The following is a 22447-nucleotide window of genomic DNA, read 5'->3' on the forward strand; positions in this document are numbered from 1 at the left end:
ATTCTGGTGCAGTCCAGCAGTTCAGGTGGTGCCATTTTTACGTCTTACATTTCCAAGGGTTTGTTACTTTAACTGAGATTTTAGGTGGCAAATTCTCCTAATCTCACTTTTTAAAGACCAGCTTTCTTAAAGGAAACGGGACGTTAGGAAAGATCTCCCATCTGTTGCATTGCTCTGCTGCTGAGGTGCACTCTCCAGCTCCAGATGTTTGTGTAGTCAGTGCAGAGACACAGAGCTTCTACAGAGAGGAATATCCCCAAGCAAACTACAAAGTGGCCCACAGCAGCCGTGCTGTATGTACCATCAAAGCCAGCAGCAAGAGCCACAGGAACGCAGGATGGCCATGACATGCACTGCCTCAGTGACTGAGGTCAGAGGGACGCCCTGCAGGACAGGAACAACAGCCCTCTGCGTGGAGGTGACGGGACTTCACACGGCTGTGAGATAGTAAGGTTGGTGCTGGGTGTGTTTTGCATAGTGCTGGGGAGTCCATAGGGGTGGGGAGTCCATAGGCTGCAGTTCTTGCACAGCCGTGATTAACACAGATGCAATTTTAAAATGCCATTGAGGTCCATGAAATACTGTCGGCTGAATGCATGCCTCCATTTGCAGCCCTCGCCCAATGAAAGCACGATGCCTTTATTTTAATTGTCTGTCTTCTGCAGCTGATGCACAGCCCCACTGCCCCTGCTGTTCTTCCACAGGCATTCCTCCACACCTTGCAGCTGGGGAACCAGCCTGGGCTTTTGCTGTCATTAGCTGCAGAATTCTTTGGCAATTGCTGATGAGCAGCTACGCCTGGGTCATCTTTTATCTCCTGATTCCCACATTTCCCCCTTGCTGTTTCTTCCTAATCTAGATCATGTTCTAAATACTGCTACAGTTCCTGTTACGGTTCAGGAACTCTGTCATTCCTTTAAGGCGTGGAAATAAGTATTTCCATAGTCAGAACAGGAGAACCATAGCTGTAGTTCTGACTTCCTTTTGGAAGATGATCATTTCAGTTTGTAGCTGTTGTATTACTAAAAAGAAAAAATACATTTTTGGCACCAGCAGCATGGGAGATGAATGTGAGAGACTGTGAAGCATTTTCAATCCATCCATCAGCTCAACGCTCAGAAGTGTTAATAGTAATTAAAAACTTTTTTTTCCTGGAAATACATTTCACACTTTGCACATGCTGAGAAATCTCTCTCACCACGGGAACTTTCAGATCACTTGTCCTCTGCAAAAACAGGTACAGTTGTCTTTTGTCAGAAGAGAACAAAGACATAAGGGAGTGCAGGTTTCATTTACTCCTAGGACACTGCAGTCTATTAAGTGCCAGTGAACTAATGAGCCTCTCAGACCTTATGTTGTTCTGGCTTGGATCAAAGCTTAATTTTCCTTAACCCTTAAGAAGCTAACTGACTCCTAGGCTGATACTGATGTGTTCTTCCATACCTCCTACCTCAGGTTTCTACTTTTTTCTTTCTTTCCTTTTTTTTAGTTTTTATTTTATTTTAATTGACCACTATTCTGCAGTCTAATTTAGAATGCGTTTTCTTTTGCGATGGGGATCTGATGGACAAAGGTAATTGTACAAATGTAGCAGTTGCTCTCAATATAACAACACAATAATTCTGATGAAAAAGTCAGCAGTGTCTGAAATACGGAATATATCTGATGAAGAGGTCTGCCAAAGTCACAGTATACTGGGAATTACAATACAAACGTGGTTCTCAGGAGCTACTGTTGCACCAGCGTTATTACTATTATTTTTCATAATTTGAAACTGAGCATGAAAGAACTGCAACAAAAGCTTGTAGATAATAAAATACAGGAATGGTAACAATAAAGGTGCTAGAGAGGAACCTGAGATGCTGGACTTCTGGATAAGATGGCAATGAAGTACATTATTTGCAGGTAGAAGAACCCAGGACTTACTCCCATGTTGGAAGCCTGTATTTCAGTGGACAGTAGGTTCAAAAGGGAGTTTGGGATCCCAGGACTGTTTTCAATCAGGAGCGATCTGGTGATCTGATCTAGTGACAAACACAGGATGGCATCTCTACGTACACACGGGGAAGTGTTAAAATGTGGAGAATGGCGTTTTCATTTGATAACACCAGAGGCAGAATTACTGGAATGCTTCATGAGCTGTGGGTGCTCCGCTTCTGCAGGGATGTTAGCAAAGCAAATCTCACTTAGGATTTTAGATTCAAGGAACAGAAAGGTTTGTTCCACAGAAATGTGTCATTTTATGCCAAACGGTTCTTCATTTTCTCAGACAGGAGCATAATGAGATCCAGTCCTGGAAGCTGAAGTCAAACAAAGTCAGGCTACGTGTGAGGCAATGGCTTTAAGACTAAGAACAGTTCACCAATGGGGGAATTAGCCAGGGATGCAGCGGACTGCCTGTCTTCATGAGCTTATCTTTGAAGCTATCTCGTAAAGACACAATAAGATCATTTTTAAGTTGTAGGCTTGGTAAAAGTATAAGTATATATGCAGCCTGCAGGTCAAAGTAGATCGTCTCCTCTCCTTTAGAGCCCACGATTCTATTAATATGGTTTTAAAAACAAATACTTCAGGACTCACCATTTGAATACTAGGGACATTTACTATGATTCTCTGTTTCCGAATAGTTTATTTAGTGAAATAAGGACTATTTCTGTAATTACTGCATTTAAAAATCATGGGTACTTATTGTCCCAGGTAATAGTCACATGCCAGTGCAGAGGGAAAAACCCAACCTGTTCTTACAGATGAGAAAGCATTTCCAGAAGCATAAAGAGTACGGCACTAAAACATCTTCTGTTAACTATTCTCTCAGAGCAGCTGCTTTTGAAGGATGCTCTTCCAATTTCAGTTTGTTTTCTGCTGTAACTCGTAGAATTGCTTCAATATCCTGAATTGCCGTCTGTAACAGATTCAAGGAATACAAGTTATTTAATGGACATTGTAATGAAATCTAGCAGCCAAAACGCACAGCTGGTTGTGCTTGTTTCCACAAGGTAAGAAGTGTTACGAAGGAGAGGATGCAGCAAGTAAATTTACTATTGCTCTCAGTCTGCTGCAATAATATTAAGTATGTACAAAACTTTGAGGAATAAAAATGTTATTCCTTGCACTTGGTATTTCTGATCAGCTAACAGGAGCTTTGTTTCACAGATGTAAATCACTGTTAACTCACTGTGAAGATTTCCCTGTGGTATTTTTTGTCAGCGGTTGCTTTTGACTCCCTCAGATTGAAAACATATATATTTTGTTTTTCTGTAACAGGATGAAATTTAATCATATCTTCTCTAAAACTCTCATTTCACAGTCTGCTTATCAGGGGAAAATACTGTCAGAGGAAACACTGGGAAGAGGCTGACAAATTATGTGATGTGACTTAGGTGTGAATCCATAACAGGGTGCTCCCCTCCACCTTTCTACAGAATGCTTACAGGCAAAATCTCAGAAGCTTTGTGAGGTTGGAGGTCATACAGCTTAGTAAAAGAACTGCCTCTGGAAGCCTCTTTTTGGCAGCCAGGTTGTCACAGAGGAGCTTCAAGGCAAACAGAGGTGCTGCTGGGGCCTCAGCACTTTGTCCTGCCTCCATGGGCAGCAGCTGAGCGCATCCTCTGGGTGGGCATTGCGGGCAGACCGAAGGAGCAGAGAAAGGGGGGAACAAAACCGATGGCAAAAATGAATGGAACCAAAGTTGAGGGATGTGAAGTAACAAACAGTGCTCTGAGTCTGCCCGCTTAAACCAGTGTTAATAATCTAAGGAGCTATTAAAAATGGGAAGCTTGTTTCTAATTTAAAATCCCTACCTTGATGATGATGTTTCCTTAAGATAAAATAGACAGTCGTGACAGAACTGTGTGAAGCAGCACCGGTAACTCCTTTGCTTCTTGCAAGGGAAAATCAGGAGCGCTGCATTATAAATGACTTCAAGCTGGAGTATGTCTCTTCTCAAAGAAAAAGTTTCAAACTTAAATTTAACTAACAGGTTCCTTGGGAGACTTACTGTACTGACCTAGACACTGTAAAATACATACTGCGAGCAATAAGAAAGGGATGGTTTAGCACTTGTTTATGGTACAGCATGAGGTATTTTCAGCCCTTGTGCAGAAATTAACCGGGATCGTTAGTTAATTAACACCTCACCTTAAAATTGGTCTCGCCTTGCATATTAGGTGCTGATATTTCTTGATGGATGATGAAGAGATTGCGAGCAAAGGTCATGAGGACCCCCTGGAGATCCTCTCCGATTGTTCTGTTAATGATATCCAAACAAATGAGTTTACCAATGATTCCCTTCACATGCTTAAAAACAATCGCCCTCTCATTTGTGCCTGTCTGGTGATGGAATTTAATGAGGATTTTCAATCTCACAAGGTGGCAATCTTCAGGGAGATATGAAGGATGAGGCTCCATTTTAACTTGTCAGCAGAAAGGATTTGTGTAATAAATAATTTTTATTAATCAACGGCAGAAGTAAGCAGTAAGGTTATACTTACTCAGTTATTCCATGCAAAAGACAGTCATTGAGTTAGGAGTGAGACACCGGGACACTTGAAACACCTGGATTAGTTTCGAACAACTGTTAATTCTGCCTACAATTTGTGAAAGACATCCAATAGCAATTTCAGCAGTGTCAGCACTTCTTAGATTGCTGCAGCTTTCTTAGAAGTCTCAGCATTACCTTCTGAGGGTTTGGTTTCCCGGTGCTACATACAGACTCTCAGTACACACTGTCATGGAATAGGATATTGTTCTAAGGGCAGTGTCCCTGGTTTGCTAACTGGAGCTGACATCAGATCTCTAGTGTAGCAAAATGGATCATACAGATGCTTTAGGTATGTTAGCGACTTTATAACAAGCAATTATATCCTTGAAAATACCACATTAAGATAATGAAATTGCACTGGAAAGCTAGTGGAAGACAATCTAGGATCAGAATATACGACAAATATGTGACAGTGTTCTTACTAATTTATTAATACAACAGGCAACCCCAGCTGGTGATCCAGGAGGTGGTGGTGTTGCTGACCAAGGGGAGCAACTTCTGAGGTATTATCCTAAAGGAGTCAGAAAGAATGTAGGTAGGATGCAGCACCTTTAACTTAGGGCTCTGTTTTCCAAGGCACACGGCTAATAATCAACGTGAAATCGCACAGGTGGGGACAGGCCACTCCATCAGCTCGCAGACTCCTAAAAGGACAGTTTACCAGGGATCTTATCTTCAGTTTCCCCACATATATCTTGCGTAACTCCCATGCTTGCTATATACCTGTCTCTGCACTCATTCTGTTTTAGCCTCGAGGAAAATTAATCCAATGAAAGACAGCTTTCAGCTGAATTGTTGAGCCACACCAACTCCCAGAGGTGTGAAAGTACCGAAGTCACTACGCTTGTTTGTTTCCTGCACAACCCAAGCCAGCACACACTGCGATGCCCCTCTTTTCAGATCAGTTGTGTTCCCAGCTGGTTATGGGTCTGTGTGAATGACAGTGTTTACTTACATCATTCCCAATCTGTATCGCTTCTGATCGTCATACAGTATAAACACCGTTCCCTGTTTTTGCTGTGAAATAGAAAGACAAACCTGCTTTAATTATTCCTAAAATAGTGATAATTATAGCAAATATATTGGACAGTAAGTAGATCGTCATATTTAAGAAATGGTAGCTTAAAATTGTGTTGTTTAGTGAAGTCGATTAATGCTCTGATTATTGTAGAGAATACAATATATTAACTTCATCTACAAAGAATACACTCAGCAACAGAACTCTGTTTTCTAGATGCGCTGGCAACAGTGATCACCTGGTGCTGTGAGGGGGCTCATGAGCAGGTCCTCTTGAACATAACTCCAGTCTAAACACAGAACATGGAGCTAGCTCCAGTGGAACACTTGATATTATGCTCAACCATATACTTTCACCTTGTACTAAATGGGTTCACAATATGAGAAGTTACATGCAAAAATTATGCAGAATGAATATCATGTTTATACCTGGAGGTCAAATCCAATGCCGTGAGCTTTACACATCTGGAGGAGAACACTGTAGTAGATGACTGAAAGACTGGAGTGCCTCAGCTGACTGCTTGCTACTGCACAGCGGCCGCTTCCTAGAGAAGGCTGGAGAAAACAATACAAGTTTCTCTTGTATATTTAAATCAGATATGATATCATATATCATATTTAAAGCATATTTAAATCCTCACCCTACACTGCACACAAACCTGTATATCACAGCTGTAAACTACAGAATTAGAGAGTCAGTGACATTTCCAGTGGGTTTCTTCAAGACTGAGCATGCAATCTTTTCCCTATAAGTCTTTGCCTAAGCTCAGTGACTCAGTGACTGTTCAGCTGGTACCAGTGGGTCCATGCTATGGATGGAAGTCAGTACAGCGTTTGAGTTCAAGCTCAATCAGTGCTTAAGCCAGGAGAATACAAATGTTGCATTGCATAGAATTTGATAGAGATGTTCTCCTAAACCGAAGCTTTTCTGCAGTGTTCTTTTGAGTGCTGGACTCAGTTTGGAGTGGGGATGCTGCGCATTGAAGCGTGTAATTTACAGTATTTTCTCCAAAATAATATTTGCCTTGACAGTGACTCATTTAAGTTGACGTAGTTGAAATCCTTATATAATGCATCTCTGCCTGAAAATTAATCATGTTTATAATATTCTGAGAATTAATAACACCCATTGCTCAAGTCATTAACTTAAAAAAGGAGCTTCCAAAATCTGTTCCCTGCAGTAGGGGACCACAAATAAATGAATGCTTGATAAAATAATCCAAGTAGCAGTTTAACAAGCGTAAACTTGAATGTGGCTGCAATAACACAGAACTATTGTTTAAGGGTTGGCATCAGGTTGATGAGGTGCTTATTTCAGCTACAAAGCATGCATACACATGCATAATGAACTGCAGTATGAATTATTAATGTGTTGCTTATTTAGCCTCATCTGTCTAGAAGATAATGTATCCTAACTATAATGAGTGATTGGTTTTGTACATAATTACAGTAGCAGCAGTATCTAGGAAATTTGTTCTTTCAAAGAAGGATTTCTAAAAATAATATCATCACACAAACTGAGTTGCTGCTCCATTTTATCAAAATCAAACCTACTAGGATCGAGAATATACAATAAATTAAAAGGGACAGAATCATTATTAACATCATAATTTTACACAAAGCGTTTTACTTAATCATTCATTACAGATCATGTGCTGGAAAAGCATTTGTCTCTTTGTTTGTTTGTTTTTTTCCCTAAAGATGCTTTTCAGAGAGAGCACTTTTTTAACTCTTAAGGAGATAAAAGCCTCAGAAGGAGGCAGAAAAATAAAGAATACAGTGACGATTTATGTTAATTCTGACAGAATTTTAATTAAAAAAGTTGCTACTTGATTACTTTTCATTTCTAAAACTTGTACTACTGGGACTAATCATATCTAATTTACTTCTCTCCAACTAGAAGTGGTTACTTGACAAGAACAATAGATCAAGAGCTCATTAACCTCTGAATTGCAGATCCATGGCATTTTTGGAATGGTGCATTTGCGTTCCTCCTCCTTGTCAGGAAAGGGGGAGTTTCGACTCTTCAGTCAAAACGTGTAAAAGCAGCATGCGCCTTTCTTACATATACCTATACACATACATGTTTAATCTCTGACTTTCCTAAAGGTCTTTCTGCCTTCTCAGAGGGACGGTCTCCACGTTGAGAAGTCTTATTAACTTCTCCACCAATAACAACATTTTAATCTAACAGGCCACCATAGTGAAAGATAGTTGTGTTATTGAGTACAAAGGATAAATAATCAATTATCTATAGGCATTCAGAACCTTTATTTTAATTTCCAGTGCAACAGCGTCCCATTTATTTTATTAGCATTCTAAAATCTAAAAGCAGCACTTTTGCTATTCAGCTCCTTCAGAGCAGTGATCCAGGGCACGTTTTTAACTTTTGAGTAACTTATATTAATAACTTTATTTGTGAACAAATTGCTGCTTACCGTTTCTGTCTCCTTGCGCTGAGCACGTTGGCTTTTCAGTTTCCTCGAACCAAGAGATACTTCAGAAAGGCCAGAGCAACAATCCAGGTTTCCATCTGACACATACAACGTGAGCTGAGTCAAGGCCAGCTGGTCACTGTAGCAAAGGTCAAGGTCTGTTGCCCATACCTAATCAAACACAAACAGGTGCATTTAAAAAAGAACAGGAAAGGTGAGATTCAGCAATTGTCACCTATTCCTCCGTATGTGCTGAAAATGTCTACTTATGGGCCCCTTGTGCTGGTGTGTTACCGGCCCCAGTAAACCACTTCAAAATGCAGCGGTCAGAACTCCCAAGAAACTTCTAAAATAATTCCTTGGTGAGAACTGGAACCTGTGCTACCGAGTTTCTAGTAAGGATTAGAAGAAGTAATGGATCAACTCAACGGCTCTGAAACCTGCATCATATTAATTGGCTTATATATATTGGCTTGGAGCAGATGCACCCAGAAGTGCCTCTGACCTCAGGCATGCTCTGGTTTGGCAGGCTGCACCAACTCCGTACTAATGGTGGTAGATTCTCAGTGCAAGAAACTGTGATATAAGCAACACGGCGTGGGTTTGTGTCTTACTGGCCACAAAGAAGCTCCTTGTCAAGTGGGGAGCATCTGCTCCCCCTTGGGTTTATTGGAGCCTGTTGGTTAGCAAAGATAGGTGGGAGAGAAGCCCACCCCCACCTACATGCAGGACACACTTGCAGGCAATGGCAGAAATCTCACAGAACCCCCAAGAGGCCTATAGAAGCCTGCAAGATTAGTGGGGAGTATGAGAAGGGAGCACCACAAATTGTTTCTGTGGCTCTCCTCTGCCCCAACAACCTGAGCATGGCTTTACTCAAGAGTTTTTCCCTTTTAAAAAACACTCGTGCCTGCTGCGCCAATGAGAAATGTTAACACACACAAATATCTGCCCTACAGTGGACCCTTTTAAAACAAATCCAGCAGTGAATGACTTGAATAAGCCTTTGAATGTTAAATGGCATCATTATAAGGATATTAAGAGGTCAGGCAGTCAAAGCCTCTTGGTAAACTGGAGTTAATTTCTGAATCATATTCACATAGTAATGCCCTTTTTATAATGCTGAATAAATCACATCAGTAACAGTTGTTAATAACTAACTGCCAAGTATCTGGTGCTGTATTAAATATCCTATTTGTCAACTTAAATATTTCTTGCTACACGGTATAAAATGCAAATCGGATGCTAATAGCTGGCTTTACTGAGTAAAAGGGGAATTTTCACCAATTACAATGCTTAATTTTCTTCAATAATTTATTCTTTATCATCACTTCTGCAAGACAGGAAGGAGCTTTCCTATCAATTTGTACTTTTCCAGTATGTGCTGACATTTCCAATGAGCTAACACTTTCAATAAGTGGTAACTGTAAACTATGCATACAGTAAACATGTTCCATTCATTTCCATAAATATTATCAACAGATCAGTAGCAGCAAACATGCCACAAACCTTGTCTGAGTTGGGTTTTGGATTCTCGGTTAAAGTTTTGCCCCCAAAAGAGTTGGCTAGGCTCTGTGAGAAGAGCAGGGATTATTGCTGTCCAAGGGTTGCTCATCAGCACAGAGAAAAATGATCTAGCCACCTTGAATCCAGACCTGATACCACACCTGTGCTTCCCAAGCTCAAAGTCAATGGCAGCATGATCTGGAACCTTTGCTGATGCACAGAGTGGCAGAAGACAGATTAGACTGAAGGTGGGCCATAAAGTGGCTGAGATGGAAGCACACAGAAGCGAAGACATAGTGCAACCATAGCACATCTGCATGGGTGAGAACAAAGCTTGTGTTATGACATAGAGAATGGGCTGGGCATTTAACAGCAGATAAAGCAAACATAAGCAGTCATTGTCACAGGACAAATTCATTACACCCTGGTAGATTCAGACAAACAATACAGCACATGGGATGGCTTGTTTGTTCGGCAAAAGTTACTCAACAAATCTTGTGCTGTCACTAACATGGACATCGAGTACCTGAACGTGGACATCTCAGCTTTATACCCTTGCCTGCAAAACTAATGGCTCTCATCAGCTGAGTAGTCTGGCAGCCCTAATGTGAAATAAAAGAAGATGCTCTTTCCCTCCCCCCTCCCCCCCCCACCTGATTCTCTCCTTCAACTGTAAAGGAGGATAGCTATTAATACCTACTTCAGAATCCAGCCCAAACCCTTCTATGGTTATATGATCAGTCACAGCTGCATTTTACGATGATGACATCATTGCATGTTTTGCTTTCTTAAAATCAGGGGTAGTTCTCCACAGCCCTGAGCATGAGGGGGAGGCAGGCAAACATGGCTACAACCCACCTGTCCACCTCCTTTCATTCTGGGCCTGAGCCTGAGGCTGAACCAGCCCTAATACAAGTTAAAGCAGCCAAATGGTCATTAACGCATGCCAGCTGGGATCACCCCCAAGGATTCTTTTGCTGGCTCAGGAGTATTGTAGAACACTGTATTGTAGCCATGGCCTTTCTGTCCTGGATATGTCCCAGACCATCTCTAATAAAGAAAGAAAGAAAGGAAGGAGGATCAGATGGCATGAGATTCCAGCTTTTTCCTAGCAGGGGATTCCCTTTTGCCACAGAAATCCAGAAGCACCCTTCAAACTGCCTTTGTACAGCTACAGAAAACGTGGGCCACAGGGCCTGGGCAACTTTACGTTCACAAGATTGGAACAAGATATTTTTTTTTCCATTTTATTAGTTCAAATGCAAGCCAGATCATTAATAGCCAGCTGATCAAATTCTTCAGTGAAACAATTTCTAAGTCCGTCTCCAGTATGTGAAGGTCATAAGTGCTCTTTGCAGAATTACAGCAATTAATAACAGGCAGTGTTTCTGGTAATCTCAAGCAAGGATGGAAGACCTGAGTCTGGCTGGTGGAGCCGTGTGAAGACAAGAGCTATACAGCTGCTTTATAGTGCTCTTATTCTGGAACTAGCAGTGGACATCTGTTTGCTGGCTCCATCGGTCTGGCATCTTTAACCAATAATAGATCAATATACATTCCCAAATGGAAAGAGGTAGCTCATTATATCATACTAAGCACGTGTTGGCCATATTGAAGTTAGCAGGTGTCCCTTGAGTGTAATGACCTAAAATTAATTGTAATAAACAAAGAAAAAAGCACCAGAATCCTTTGTATCCGTGTCCAAAGGATTCTAATTAGGTAGACCCCACAGTTGATGACTTCTCATTTTCTGTGAAGAAGTTACCAGCCTCATGCCAAAATCACATATAGCCACTGCTTTGCAAGTGCTCTTTGGCATGCAGAACATTAACCGAAATCAGTACAACCAGAGCTGCCATCAGCAGCAGATGTGGAGGCAAACTGAGGAGAACCTCCTGTGTTAGAGTAGGGATGGGGTAGAGCAGTGCTGTGGAACAAGCAGGATGAGACATTGCTATCTGTAACAGAGAACTGACAAATCTGCTAATAAGGACGTGCAAAACCAACAAAAACCATTCCTTAGAAACATCAGCATCTCCCCCTTTGTGGCACGTAGTTTTCAGAGCGGTCCAAAAGCTCCACAGAGCTAGCACAGGCAGGACAGACATAGCAGAAGTGCTCTGGGCTGCTCTCTGAGCAGAGCAGGCAGAAAGTTCATTTAGGTTCAACTCTAACACCACCTACTGCATTACAGCACCTTTTTCTTCAAAGCAACACAAAGCAAGTGCCAAAAGTGACAGTCTGAGCTGGGGTTTGCTGCCTGTTGGATTGTTGTTGCTTTATGAATATATCTCCGTAGTTTAGAAAGTGATGTCTGTGAGGTCAGGCAGTTAATGACCAGCTGAATTATCATCTCCTCCAGGAAATCTGGAGCCATTAGTAGAAGGCCTGTGCAGGGGTCAAGTATAAGTAAAGCTAAAACTGTGATGCAGTCTCACAGCTCAACAAATATCTAATACTTGGGTCTGCCATCCATAGTTCAGGATATACACAACAAGGGCGTCCTTACAAGGCTGCATGGCAAGTTAGCATAACTTACACAGCTTTAACTTGAGATGTGAGGACACCTTCATGATCAGAAATGAAACTGAACCAGAGCTCGCTTGTGAAGTCCACAAGTGCTATTTGATTTTTCAAACAAGTGGGAGTTGAGAGGTAACCAGATTAGTGCTTTTATACTGACTTTTATACTCAGGGCACGGGTTAAGACTTTAGATCTCAAAAATGGTTTTAGGTAAAGCTGTGCTAAGAAGAGCAGTTAAAAGCACATCCTACACATCCTACAGGACTTAGTGGTTCCGTTATGCAGACTGCACTCATGGTTAAGACATCTCCAGTGACTAAAGTCACAGTGACAGTGTCATTCTTTACAACCGCCATGAAAACGCTTTGGCTTTAAAACATAAACTTGAGAAAGAAAGGAAACATAAATTCTTAAACAGTTGCTAAATTATAGCTTTTCTTTACCTGGTATAATTGTTTTTATCTGCATCGGGTATCGATGTCTGCGTTATTGTAAAGAGCACACCTGCTATTTTTAAAGAAGAGGTTGAATGACGCTGTAAAAATGTCAATTAGTAAAATATTAACTCTACGGGGGTGTTGAAAACAGAGCTCCTTTAGCGACTTCTATAACGCACGGTACGATTGCTCTGAGCAGCAGCGGTGGCGGGCAGGATCCCAGGCGAACGCCATCTGGTGGCTGCTGCAGGGATGGAGCGGTGCTGCCCGAGAGAACTTCAGCTCTTGGGCCCCAGAACCAAAGTGCCTAAACTCTGCTCTGCTCAGTTCAGGACTCGAAGGCAGTTAAGGAGCAAACCGCGGCTCTTGTTTGAAAATAACACCGCAGAATTCTGCGAGGAAAGAAATAAAAACAGCGGGAGTAATTTTAGGATGCGTGTGTGAATACAGAAGAGTGCATCCCTCAAAGCATGAATTAAATGCTAGCGCCAGAGCTGACTGATGAGCCACAGACAGCACAGCTCATCTCTAACAGAATGCCAGGAGATCTTCTTCCCCACAGTTTCACTGGAGTTACTTCCACTTCGTAGTATCCTTTCAAGACTTCTCTTCTGTGCGCATCTGGGACGGTGCTATCCCTTTGCTCCTTGAGAAGCAACGTAACTCAGTGCTCTTTTGCTATTGCTGCAAAAGGTACAGGGCTGTGTAATAGGTCAGACCGCTACAAAAGGTGACTCAAGACCACACTTCTCCAAATTATCTGCCCACACACCTACGGGTGTAAGTTTGTGCATTCAAGCAGTCCTGCTCAATGAAACTGACTTATTCAGGTGCAGCTCCGTGACAAGCTGGTTGCAGAGAAGCTTCCAGTCAATACCATGCAGGACTTTACTGCAAAGAGTCAAGGCCGCGCTCTTAAAGATCAGTCCAAGAGAATGGAGTGGCAGGCAGAAGTGACTCGATCTGAGTCACACATCTCATGCTTTTCCTCAGACACCAGAAATGCCGCAGATCCGTGTCCCTTCCCCTGGGGAACACAGCAACATAACAGCAACGTGCAGAAGGAAACGACACACTGAGGGAATGTGCTAACAGTAGCAATCTTTTAAAATGTTATAAGCAATGCCTTGTTGCTCAGACCAAATTTATGCTACACGGCGTACAGATTTTTAAAGACTTTCAGAGTGAAGAGCCTGAAACTGAAATACATGCTAATCTGCCTTCTGCTCCAGAGTCCCCTTTGCGGGGGCACGCAGGGTGAGCATGTGTGAGGACAGGTACTGCAGCGTGCAGCTGCTCAGCCTGCAGAGGCAGAAAGATGGTTTCACTTATCTGGCCCTTCACGTTCCTTAAAGAGTTGTATATTTATGTGGCATGTAAATTTACGAAGGATTCGGGGAATTTTAAGTATTTAAGTACTCAGACTGTACTGGTAACAGATGTTCAATGATATATTTAATTTTTAGCTTTACGGAAAATATCATGTATCAGTTGATGTTTTCCATAAAACATAACTTTGAAAGAATGCCTAAGTATACTACACATACACAAATGCATCTGAGCCTTTCAGCTACTGCATTAAAATGGGCACTTCTGAAATTAGTGAGCCAATGTTCTAAGAGTCTAATAGGATTCCTTGTTTGCCAAAAAAAATAAATAAATAGTGCTTTCAGGAGCACAATCTTTTGTGTATTCTCCCTCTCACAAGACAGATGGCATCATTAATTGCCTCTGTAACTAGTTAAATTTAAAAACCTGTGCTTAAATAATGTTAAAGTTGTGGTACATGCTGACAAACAGGAAACATTAAGGTAGAATCAATCAGAAACAAGGGGAGAAAGCCAAGGCAGAACAGAAAGGAATAGTAAAAGACCACAATAAACACTGATTGATTTAATATGTCCTTGGTCATGCCAGGAAATGTCACAACTTCGGTGATCTAGGAAGCATTTCTGCATTCTGGTGAACTCCTGGCTTGAGGAAAGCAATTGGCAGAACTCCCACTGACTTCAGTAGGAGAGGATGCCACCTCTTGATCTTTATAAAGCAACTTTACGTGGAAGTGATATGATATGGCTCACCCACAGTTCTAATTGCAATGCCTATGTAAATACGTTTTGGCATTCAAACTTTACTGCAATCTGTATTTCAAAGCTAACATTATTCTGCTTCTCTGGTTTACCACAGTCACCCTACAGCAGAATCAGTTACCAAAAGCCCCATTTTAAGCCTTCTCTGTGTTTAAAACGGAATACAATTATCATAGCACTGCCAAAGAGCCAGCTTTTGCCAGTGGATACCATATGCTAACTCTTGGGTTTTAAAAGCAAGCCCTGTGTTTAAAGCCTTTTCTCACACCGTACAAGCCATGATTTTCAGATGTCCGGGAGAAACAGACACCCAAATGGATTGGAGTGCATACAGACATGCCACCTTTTTGAAGTCCAGCCATACAGCATTGCTTGCCCCATGAAGAAGAGGCACATTCCCTGTTACAGTTACACAGTTTTTCTAACAGTAAAGGTCCTAACTGAAGATTGTAGAAGACAACAGACTTGTTCAGATAAGTAGGCGAGTGCACAAACAATATCAGAAGACATAAAAACCAAGGAGGTGCTTTGGGAATAAAATAAGTAACCGAGACTTGATGCAGAGGTCTGAAATAAGCACCTTCATGCAAGTGCCAATTTTGAATTTGTAAACACTACCATCCATCAATAACAGAAAACACTTGATTTAAAAATCATCTCACTTTCTTTAGTCTTCAAACACAAGGCCCCTACGCAAATGCTGAAAGCTCAGCCTCCTCACCCAGATCTTCCTTTACTTTTAGTCTGGCACGATGCTTTACATTTGTACACCTGTCTTAACGTTCAGCCCTTTTGGCCGGTAACAACTAAATTTGCTAGAAAGCAGCAATTTCAAATGTATTCATCTCCTATGAGATTGCTAAAACAGGCAGCTGGGCAGGAGAAAAAAAACCTTACTGGTGAGCTTGCAATGGGAAAGGCTGTGGGGTGACTTCAGCCAGATAACATGTAGGAACTTAATTTAAGGTATGAATCTATGGGAAACCTGGCTTCACTGTTCTTCAGTTCATTCTGTTTAAGAATAAAACCACTTGAAGTATTCGAATATGCCCTTTATTTGCTTTTCCCAGCATCTGACTTGTGAAAGAACTTAATAGATCACATTATGGCAAGAAAATCTGACCTTATAAATAAAACAAATGCCAGGTTACTGTAGCATAGAAACATGCAAGATGAATATTTTGTACAAACTGTGATCAAAACTGATCATCAGCATTCAGGCCAGAGGTTACATTACAGTCAGACTGGATGATCCTCGTTTTCCAACCATAATGACTCTTTAAAGTTATAAAATAAAGTTATTTCTTTACATCCATTTTTTTACCTATTTGTTCTGCAGCACCGAAAGCAGAGTGTGCTGGGACAGTGGCCACCACTCCTCTGCTTCCCTGCCATCCACCACAGGCAGCAGCAAGTTCTGGAGTCAATACCCTTCTGCTGTCTTGATTTATTACATTATTTTTTATGTTGTCAAAAGTTGTGATACAGCTGACTGTGAGGTTTTGCTGATGGGCTTGTAAATGCTGGCAGGAGGTACTAGGGTCACTTGAATGGTTCTGATTCTGCTATTTAAAAGCACCCATTACTCATCCACACAGAACACTCTCCTGGGCAGGATTCCATGAGAAAGCATTAACTTAATCCTTTCCATTTTGCATAGTTATGCCTGTTATAAGTCACATAGTTCACCACTCCAAAACTGCGCTGCTTTCCCAGTAGCATTTTGCTTTCTAGGAAACTTGAGGTGCTAACCTTGAAATATCATAATTTAAGATGCTATATTGTTCAGTCCAGACCTCTCAGAACCCATCTCTTCCCACATCAGTGCAACACGTGCCCATGGTGATAAGCTTTCAGGACTGGAGAAACCGTGATATGCTGTCAGACACTACCAGAAAACTGACTTTCCTGTCACATCACACAGTATCTGGATTTGCTGATCTTCTACAAAAGTATTCTGAAATACTCTAAAGCAAGCAAACTGCTAACTGCACGCACATTGGCACTGCAGCAGAAAGTGGTGCGCGGCCTCAGGCTGGAATGAAATCACGCTCTGCTGTGCTGAGGGCTCCCAATACTATGTGTACAAAGGCTTCACAGCTTCACGAGGGTGAAGATAAAAAATATCATTTCTTTAGATTCATCCTCAAACTGTGTCTGTATTCTTATAGAGACACGGGCTTATTCAGAATGTACAATCCCTACAATTATTCTTTTGCAGAGCAAAGTACAAGAGATTAGGGACATTTTGAAACTAAGATACTCTGTGTGTTCTTAGCCATGAATTATCAGCTTAATGCAGGAGGACATTATTTTTGGAGAGAACACACACTGAAAGAAATATAAATATAATTTTCTTATCATTCAGCCTTGCAAGAAGCCCTTCAAGCTTTGCCAGGTTCTCTTTGAACAAAACATTTAAAAGGTTCCTCAGGTCCAACGGGCAGAGCAGGTCTAAATTTTTATGTTGTTAAAATAAGCACAGGCCCTACTTCCCTCCACGTGCCTCACTGCTTAGAAATAAAGTGCTTAGAAGGACAACGTTTTTTCTGGGTAACAGTTTGGAGTTGAGTAGGAAAGCAGATGTTTCTCCATCTCAGAGGGACATTACAACACATCGCATCTGATCCACTCACCTGCTGCTCCATTGTTTGTGGATGGATGAAAGTCACAAAATCAACTGAGAAGTAACCAAGCACTCCTTTAGATTTACAGGCTTCTCCAATTTTTAAGCAGAGTGAATTAAGAACTGCTGGATCAACAGATCTTTGTGGAATGGTGGTGCCAGATGATCGCAGAGGTCCGTCAGCATGGAGCTGGTCTCCTGACGACACTACTTTTATCTCTCCCGTTGGCTCTATCAGCATATCCACCGTAAGGTTTGTGACATTTTCTGAGAGTGGGAAGGCTTCTATCACACCACCTAGTAAGAAATGAATTAGCAGTTAAGCTAGTAATCAAATTCACATGTGATGCTCTTCAGAGTGCACAGAATGAAACCATCCAGCTCCTATTGCGCTCAGACACTGCAGGGAAGACTGCTATGGAGATACAGAAAGTAAATAAATGTAATGGGAGCAGCATAGCTAGGACCCATGAATCTCTGAGAAGAGAAAGATCTCCTGTAGCACTGACCAGTTCAACCAGTGGCTTTTGATCTACAGATCCTTTGCAAGTAGTTCCAAACTTGAACTATATCACATATCTGACAGGAAGAATATGCTCTTGGGTAACATGAATGACCTTTGGGCTGTCTGACAGCACATCCAGAAGAGCAGTGAAATGATGTTACTGGGATGTTTGGTGAGCAGTATCACCTGCTAGGAAGTAATCTTGGAGATTGCCATCATACAGTGATCTGAGATGCATCATCTGCCTTTCAGTATTCATCCACAAGAGGAACTTGGTATGTAGAAAAGCAGACAACTTCTAGCATGGGTGTCTGTAGGAAAATCACAAGTGTTCTGGCGTGGCGTTCTGGATTTGCCTCTACTGAATGCAATGCCACAAACTTAGGATAAACTTGTATCTAGTGAAAACTGCTTTTATGTTATTTGGCACCATTTTCCTCCCAAGTATGTTCAAAGCTTTGCCTCACAGTTGTCTCTTCCACAGGTAAAGTGCATATACATGCTTTGTATGTCCCAATATACAAAACAGTGGCATATCAGGGCAGAATTACCATAGAAACTTACCACCCTAAACACAAACACTGCATTTCTTCAGTCTAGAATTCAGCATAAAAACATAGACACAAAACCACGTTAACATAGGATGCTAACATATCTCCGACACATTGATTTGCAGAGTCCAAGCCATAGTTTTGTTTGCACTGCCTGTAATAGACAAACCTGGGTTCCCTTCTGGGCTCCTCATCAGCTGGATACTGCAAAGGTGCCATGACAGAGTTAACGCAGGAAGCGCCAATGAGGTCTCAGCACCACGCAAATGAAGCTTTCAGCTCTCAGACTGGTATTAAACCAGGATTAAGAAGATGATTCTTATTGAGTCAGAATTGTGTGAGAAAGGTAAGCCAGGATTAAAATAGGTTAAATTCTTCAATGAGACATATGACTGATAGAATAGTTGGCTACAACTCATTCACAAATGAACATTTGAAGCGCAATGGAGAAATAAAAGGAGATAAATATTTAAATGGGCCCAAGATTAACAAGAATATGGCATACAATATGGTATAATTACTCCTTATAACACTTAACAGTGACTTTGCAGTCTTATTTACCTTGACTAAGAAATGTTTGGAGGAATTTTTCCCATGTAGGGAATCGTTTCTCATTGACTGGCTGTACGTGCTGTGCTAAAAGGCCCGGCAGCTCCTGGGAGATCTTCACCAAAGCTGGCTCCTGCAGAAACAAATTAAATAGAACCACAAGCAATTTTACTACAGAAATGAAAACTGCTTGTGGGGTGATTAAAAACCAGGCCTCCAACAGGCAAAAAAAAAAAAAAAAACCCAACAAAAAAAAATGTGGTTACTGTTTACCCACAGTCAGGAAGCCTTTTTTTTTTTTTAATTTTTCTACTTACTACTCTTCCCTCCTATTGCAAATTGTTCTTCTCTGAAAGACAGTTCCAGCCCCTGCCTTCAGCGTAGCATCTATTTCGTTATAATTTATATCAATAATTTGATCTGGCAACTGAAAATGCTAAGCACTTGGTAACTGCTTAGTGATCAATACCAGCAGTCAATAACTTTACACTGTTTATATTTCGAAACTGAGCATATTGAAATAGTCACACATGCCAGACATAGTGCTACTGGCTCTCTTTATGTTTAAGCTGTTATATAAGTGCAAACACCCTCTAGTTACAATAAATAAATACACAAATAAATAAATGAGGGAATAATCAAGCACAAGATTTTTAAATGCTGCATTCTCCAGCCTGTAACAAATTCAGAAGTGTATTTGTGCCTTTATCTATGGTAGAATTTGGTCAGTCACATTAGAGGTGATAAACTAGCTTTTTCCTTGTATCAAGTTCTTCGCTATGTTATCGCACAAGCAAACCAACCCCATTAAATACAGAAACTAACTGCATTGCTTTTACTGCTCAAAACCGTCCCAGAAGTACACAAGCGTATAAAGTGCAAGGACCCTGACTCTATTGCTTCGGGCTCCTTTCCTTGCTGCTTCATAAACATTCTCCTTCTTCCCTTGGGTCTCTTTGCTTCTATTTGACATCTTCTCTCCAGCATCCTGTGCTTCAGAAGATGACCAACTGTCCTCTGATCGTGGCACCATCCTAAGCCACAGTCATGCTATCAGGAGCTCCGGAAGGACATGATAAAACCTTATGGCTAACATCTTGGAACTAAGAACAAGAAACATTCTCTTTTTACACATCAGTGAATTTAAAGAGATCGGCTTCGTCATGAAACACATGACGTAAAGCAACCAAAAATACAAACTGATAATCATCTTGCTGCAATTTCTCTAACAGAATGCGAAGGATGTGCCAATGGCGAAGGTATAGACTCTTATGAATAGCAGACCTAGATACATCCTGTTCCTGAGCTCAGTCTGCCTTTGAGACTTTGGAAGGTGACTTTCTTATGGGCTGTCCAGCCACAAAAAGGGAGATGGGGTTTCTGTGCCCTCAGTGAGGAACTGATGGTGATCTATGTGGGCTCCTATCATACACTACAGACAAAGTAAATTGTTGACTTTAAATACCTCACAGGAAAATGTTAATAAATGGCTAAAGTCAGTATACCAATATACTAAGCATATTTAGGTTTATAGCAAAGACAAAGGACCACATAAAGAGCAAGAACCAAGTTCAAAATTTACCCAGATTCAGGTCTTACAGCAATAGTTTCCTTACAAAAACAAATCTGTAACAAGCAATTTAGGGGTTTGCTACCTCAGCTGACTGAAATAACAGAAAAGTGAGCAAGCACCAGCAGGCCTTGTCTTGTTTTGTATTCATGCTGAAATACTGCTAAGCCAAGAAGTTGCAAGATCAGGTGGTTTGTTGCACAATGAAGATAAATACAGCTTCAGAGAAAGGATTTGAGCCATGGTGAATGACATGGAGCTGCTGACCTACACATCAGTTGGCACTGATGTGCGTACAACAATACCTCTGTCACACCAAGTCTCATCCTTGAGCCCTAATACCTTTGGGTATTGTGCAATGAATTTTACTGGTTCATACGTCGAGGCTGCTGGCAAGACAGTGACCATTCACTTCATCTGTATGTACAGGAACATCAAATGCCACTACTGTCTGTCCATGTGATTAACCTCAGACAAGACTCCTACAGTCCAGCTTCACGAACCTCAGTCATTGAGGTCAAATAGCACTGAGGGTCACCAGCTGAGGATGAGCTCAGAGCCTGACAGGGCCACATGGTTGCCCATGGCCCCAGCTCAGCAGCACCCTGTAGCTGCAAGCGCCATCAGGACAAGCTGACAGCAAAAGGAGCCAAACCAGCCACCTCACTGTTTCCTCTTTTACAGAAATAACTAATCCAAGGAAATCTGAGAAACGTTCTGGCAAGATCAAACCCATTGTGGCAGTGCTTTTAACAAGGCATGCCTGGATAATCAAGGTATTCACAGAAGGGAGGCAGGCAGCCGCTTCATAAGGATCAGCACCTGGAGTTCCAGCTGAAGGGTTTTTTTTGCAATGGTAAGCTCTAAAAAGGCAATAATCCTGATTATAGGGAGTTTTAGTAGGCAAACACCAGCCCAGATCCAGCATTCCCTCACGAAGGCAAACCTTTTAAAAGGATCAGCGCTCTGTAGGCTAATTTCATTTAAATGGGACGGTATCTCCAGCAGAGCTTACCGATGTTTTATTTCTCGATGTGGCCCCAAACAATTCAGAATCATAGGCTGGATGTAAACAGGGAGCATTTGTTTGAATCTTTCAGCTGATATTTCTTAGGAAAACACAAAGCAGCCCAGTACTGTTTACATCCTTTGGAAACCTTTAAATCCATCCATATGTTTTGCACCTTTTTATAATGATGCGTAAGCATGAAAAATTGACACCTTTTTCCCCTCTAAACACAAAATAATTTCTCACCCTTCTGCGTGCTGAATTTTGAAAGGCTTTTTTTCAGAGCAGCAGTTGCAACAAAAACATGGGACCAAATGTGGCATATGTTGGAGGCACCGATTGGAAATCTTCTTGAGAAAGATCAGTCAACAAAGAAAAGCCTGTTGAGAAGATAAGTAAATAAACAGAAAGAAGAAATAAAGTTAGACCTAGGAAGAAAGACCTAGGGACATAAAGAGGCTGCCGAGCAGAATGCATGAGAAAAACCTGGGGCTTTTTAGCTAAAAATCAGATGGAAAGGAAATTATTTAGACCTTGCGAGCAAATAGAGTGAAGAAAGTGACTCCAAATAAGTAAAGCTGACTGGGCCAAAGAAGAACAAAATGACAGATCCTCAGCAATACAAAGTGCCCGATCTTTGTTGAAGTCAATGAAGCTATGGCAATTTATGCCACTCCAACGGCGCTATGACAATTCACACCATTTATACAGCATATCCTTTATACTGTGATCAGTGGAGCTGTGATAACTTATTCCGGCTGCCTTGATGTGAACTGCTGCAGCCCAGCTTATCCTTATGATCTCAGCAACACCGGCAAACACGGCAATATTAGAAAGGTCCAGTAATTGCTTTTGAACTGCATCCCAAACACATGTAATTATTTTCTGTTTTGCAAACTGAACCAAACTGGCATGTTTTCTAATTGGTATACAGGTACCTGCTGACCAGAACCGCCATCTGCCCTGCTGAACAAAACTATTTGAAATGCTTACTGCAACGGAAACGTTTTCAGATGTGACATACTGACTACCCCACCTACTTAAAAGTTTGCAACCTGGTTTAATGCCCGAGTGTTTAATTCTGAACT

The 22447-nt window shown here is 41.4% G+C and overlaps 1 protein-coding gene across 1 annotated transcript in view; it reads right to left on the reverse strand.

Moving 5' to 3' along the window:
* Positions 1–2619: 2619 nt before the first annotated feature.
* Positions 2620–22447, reverse strand: part of IQCH (IQ motif containing H) — a 56037-nt gene continuing 36209 nt past the window's right edge. Inside the window, exons 16-22 of the mRNA XM_072345703.1 lie at positions 18793–18913; positions 17186–17472; positions 7996–8163; positions 5987–6112; positions 5496–5557; positions 4138–4246; positions 2620–2902 (exon numbers count right to left, since the gene is read on the reverse strand). Coding sequence (XP_072201804.1) covers positions 2804–2902; positions 4138–4246; positions 5496–5557; positions 5987–6112; positions 7996–8163; positions 17186–17472; positions 18793–18913 — 972 coding nt within the window. The 3' untranslated portion in view covers positions 2620–2803. The remainder of the gene's footprint in view (positions 2903–4137; positions 4247–5495; positions 5558–5986; positions 6113–7995; positions 8164–17185; positions 17473–18792; positions 18914–22447) is intronic.

The sequence above is a fragment of the Excalfactoria chinensis genome, chromosome 10 (assembly GCF_039878825.1).
Source record: "Excalfactoria chinensis isolate bCotChi1 chromosome 10, bCotChi1.hap2, whole genome shotgun sequence".
In the NCBI taxonomy this organism is placed as follows: Eukaryota; Metazoa; Chordata; class Aves; order Galliformes; family Phasianidae; genus Excalfactoria; species Excalfactoria chinensis.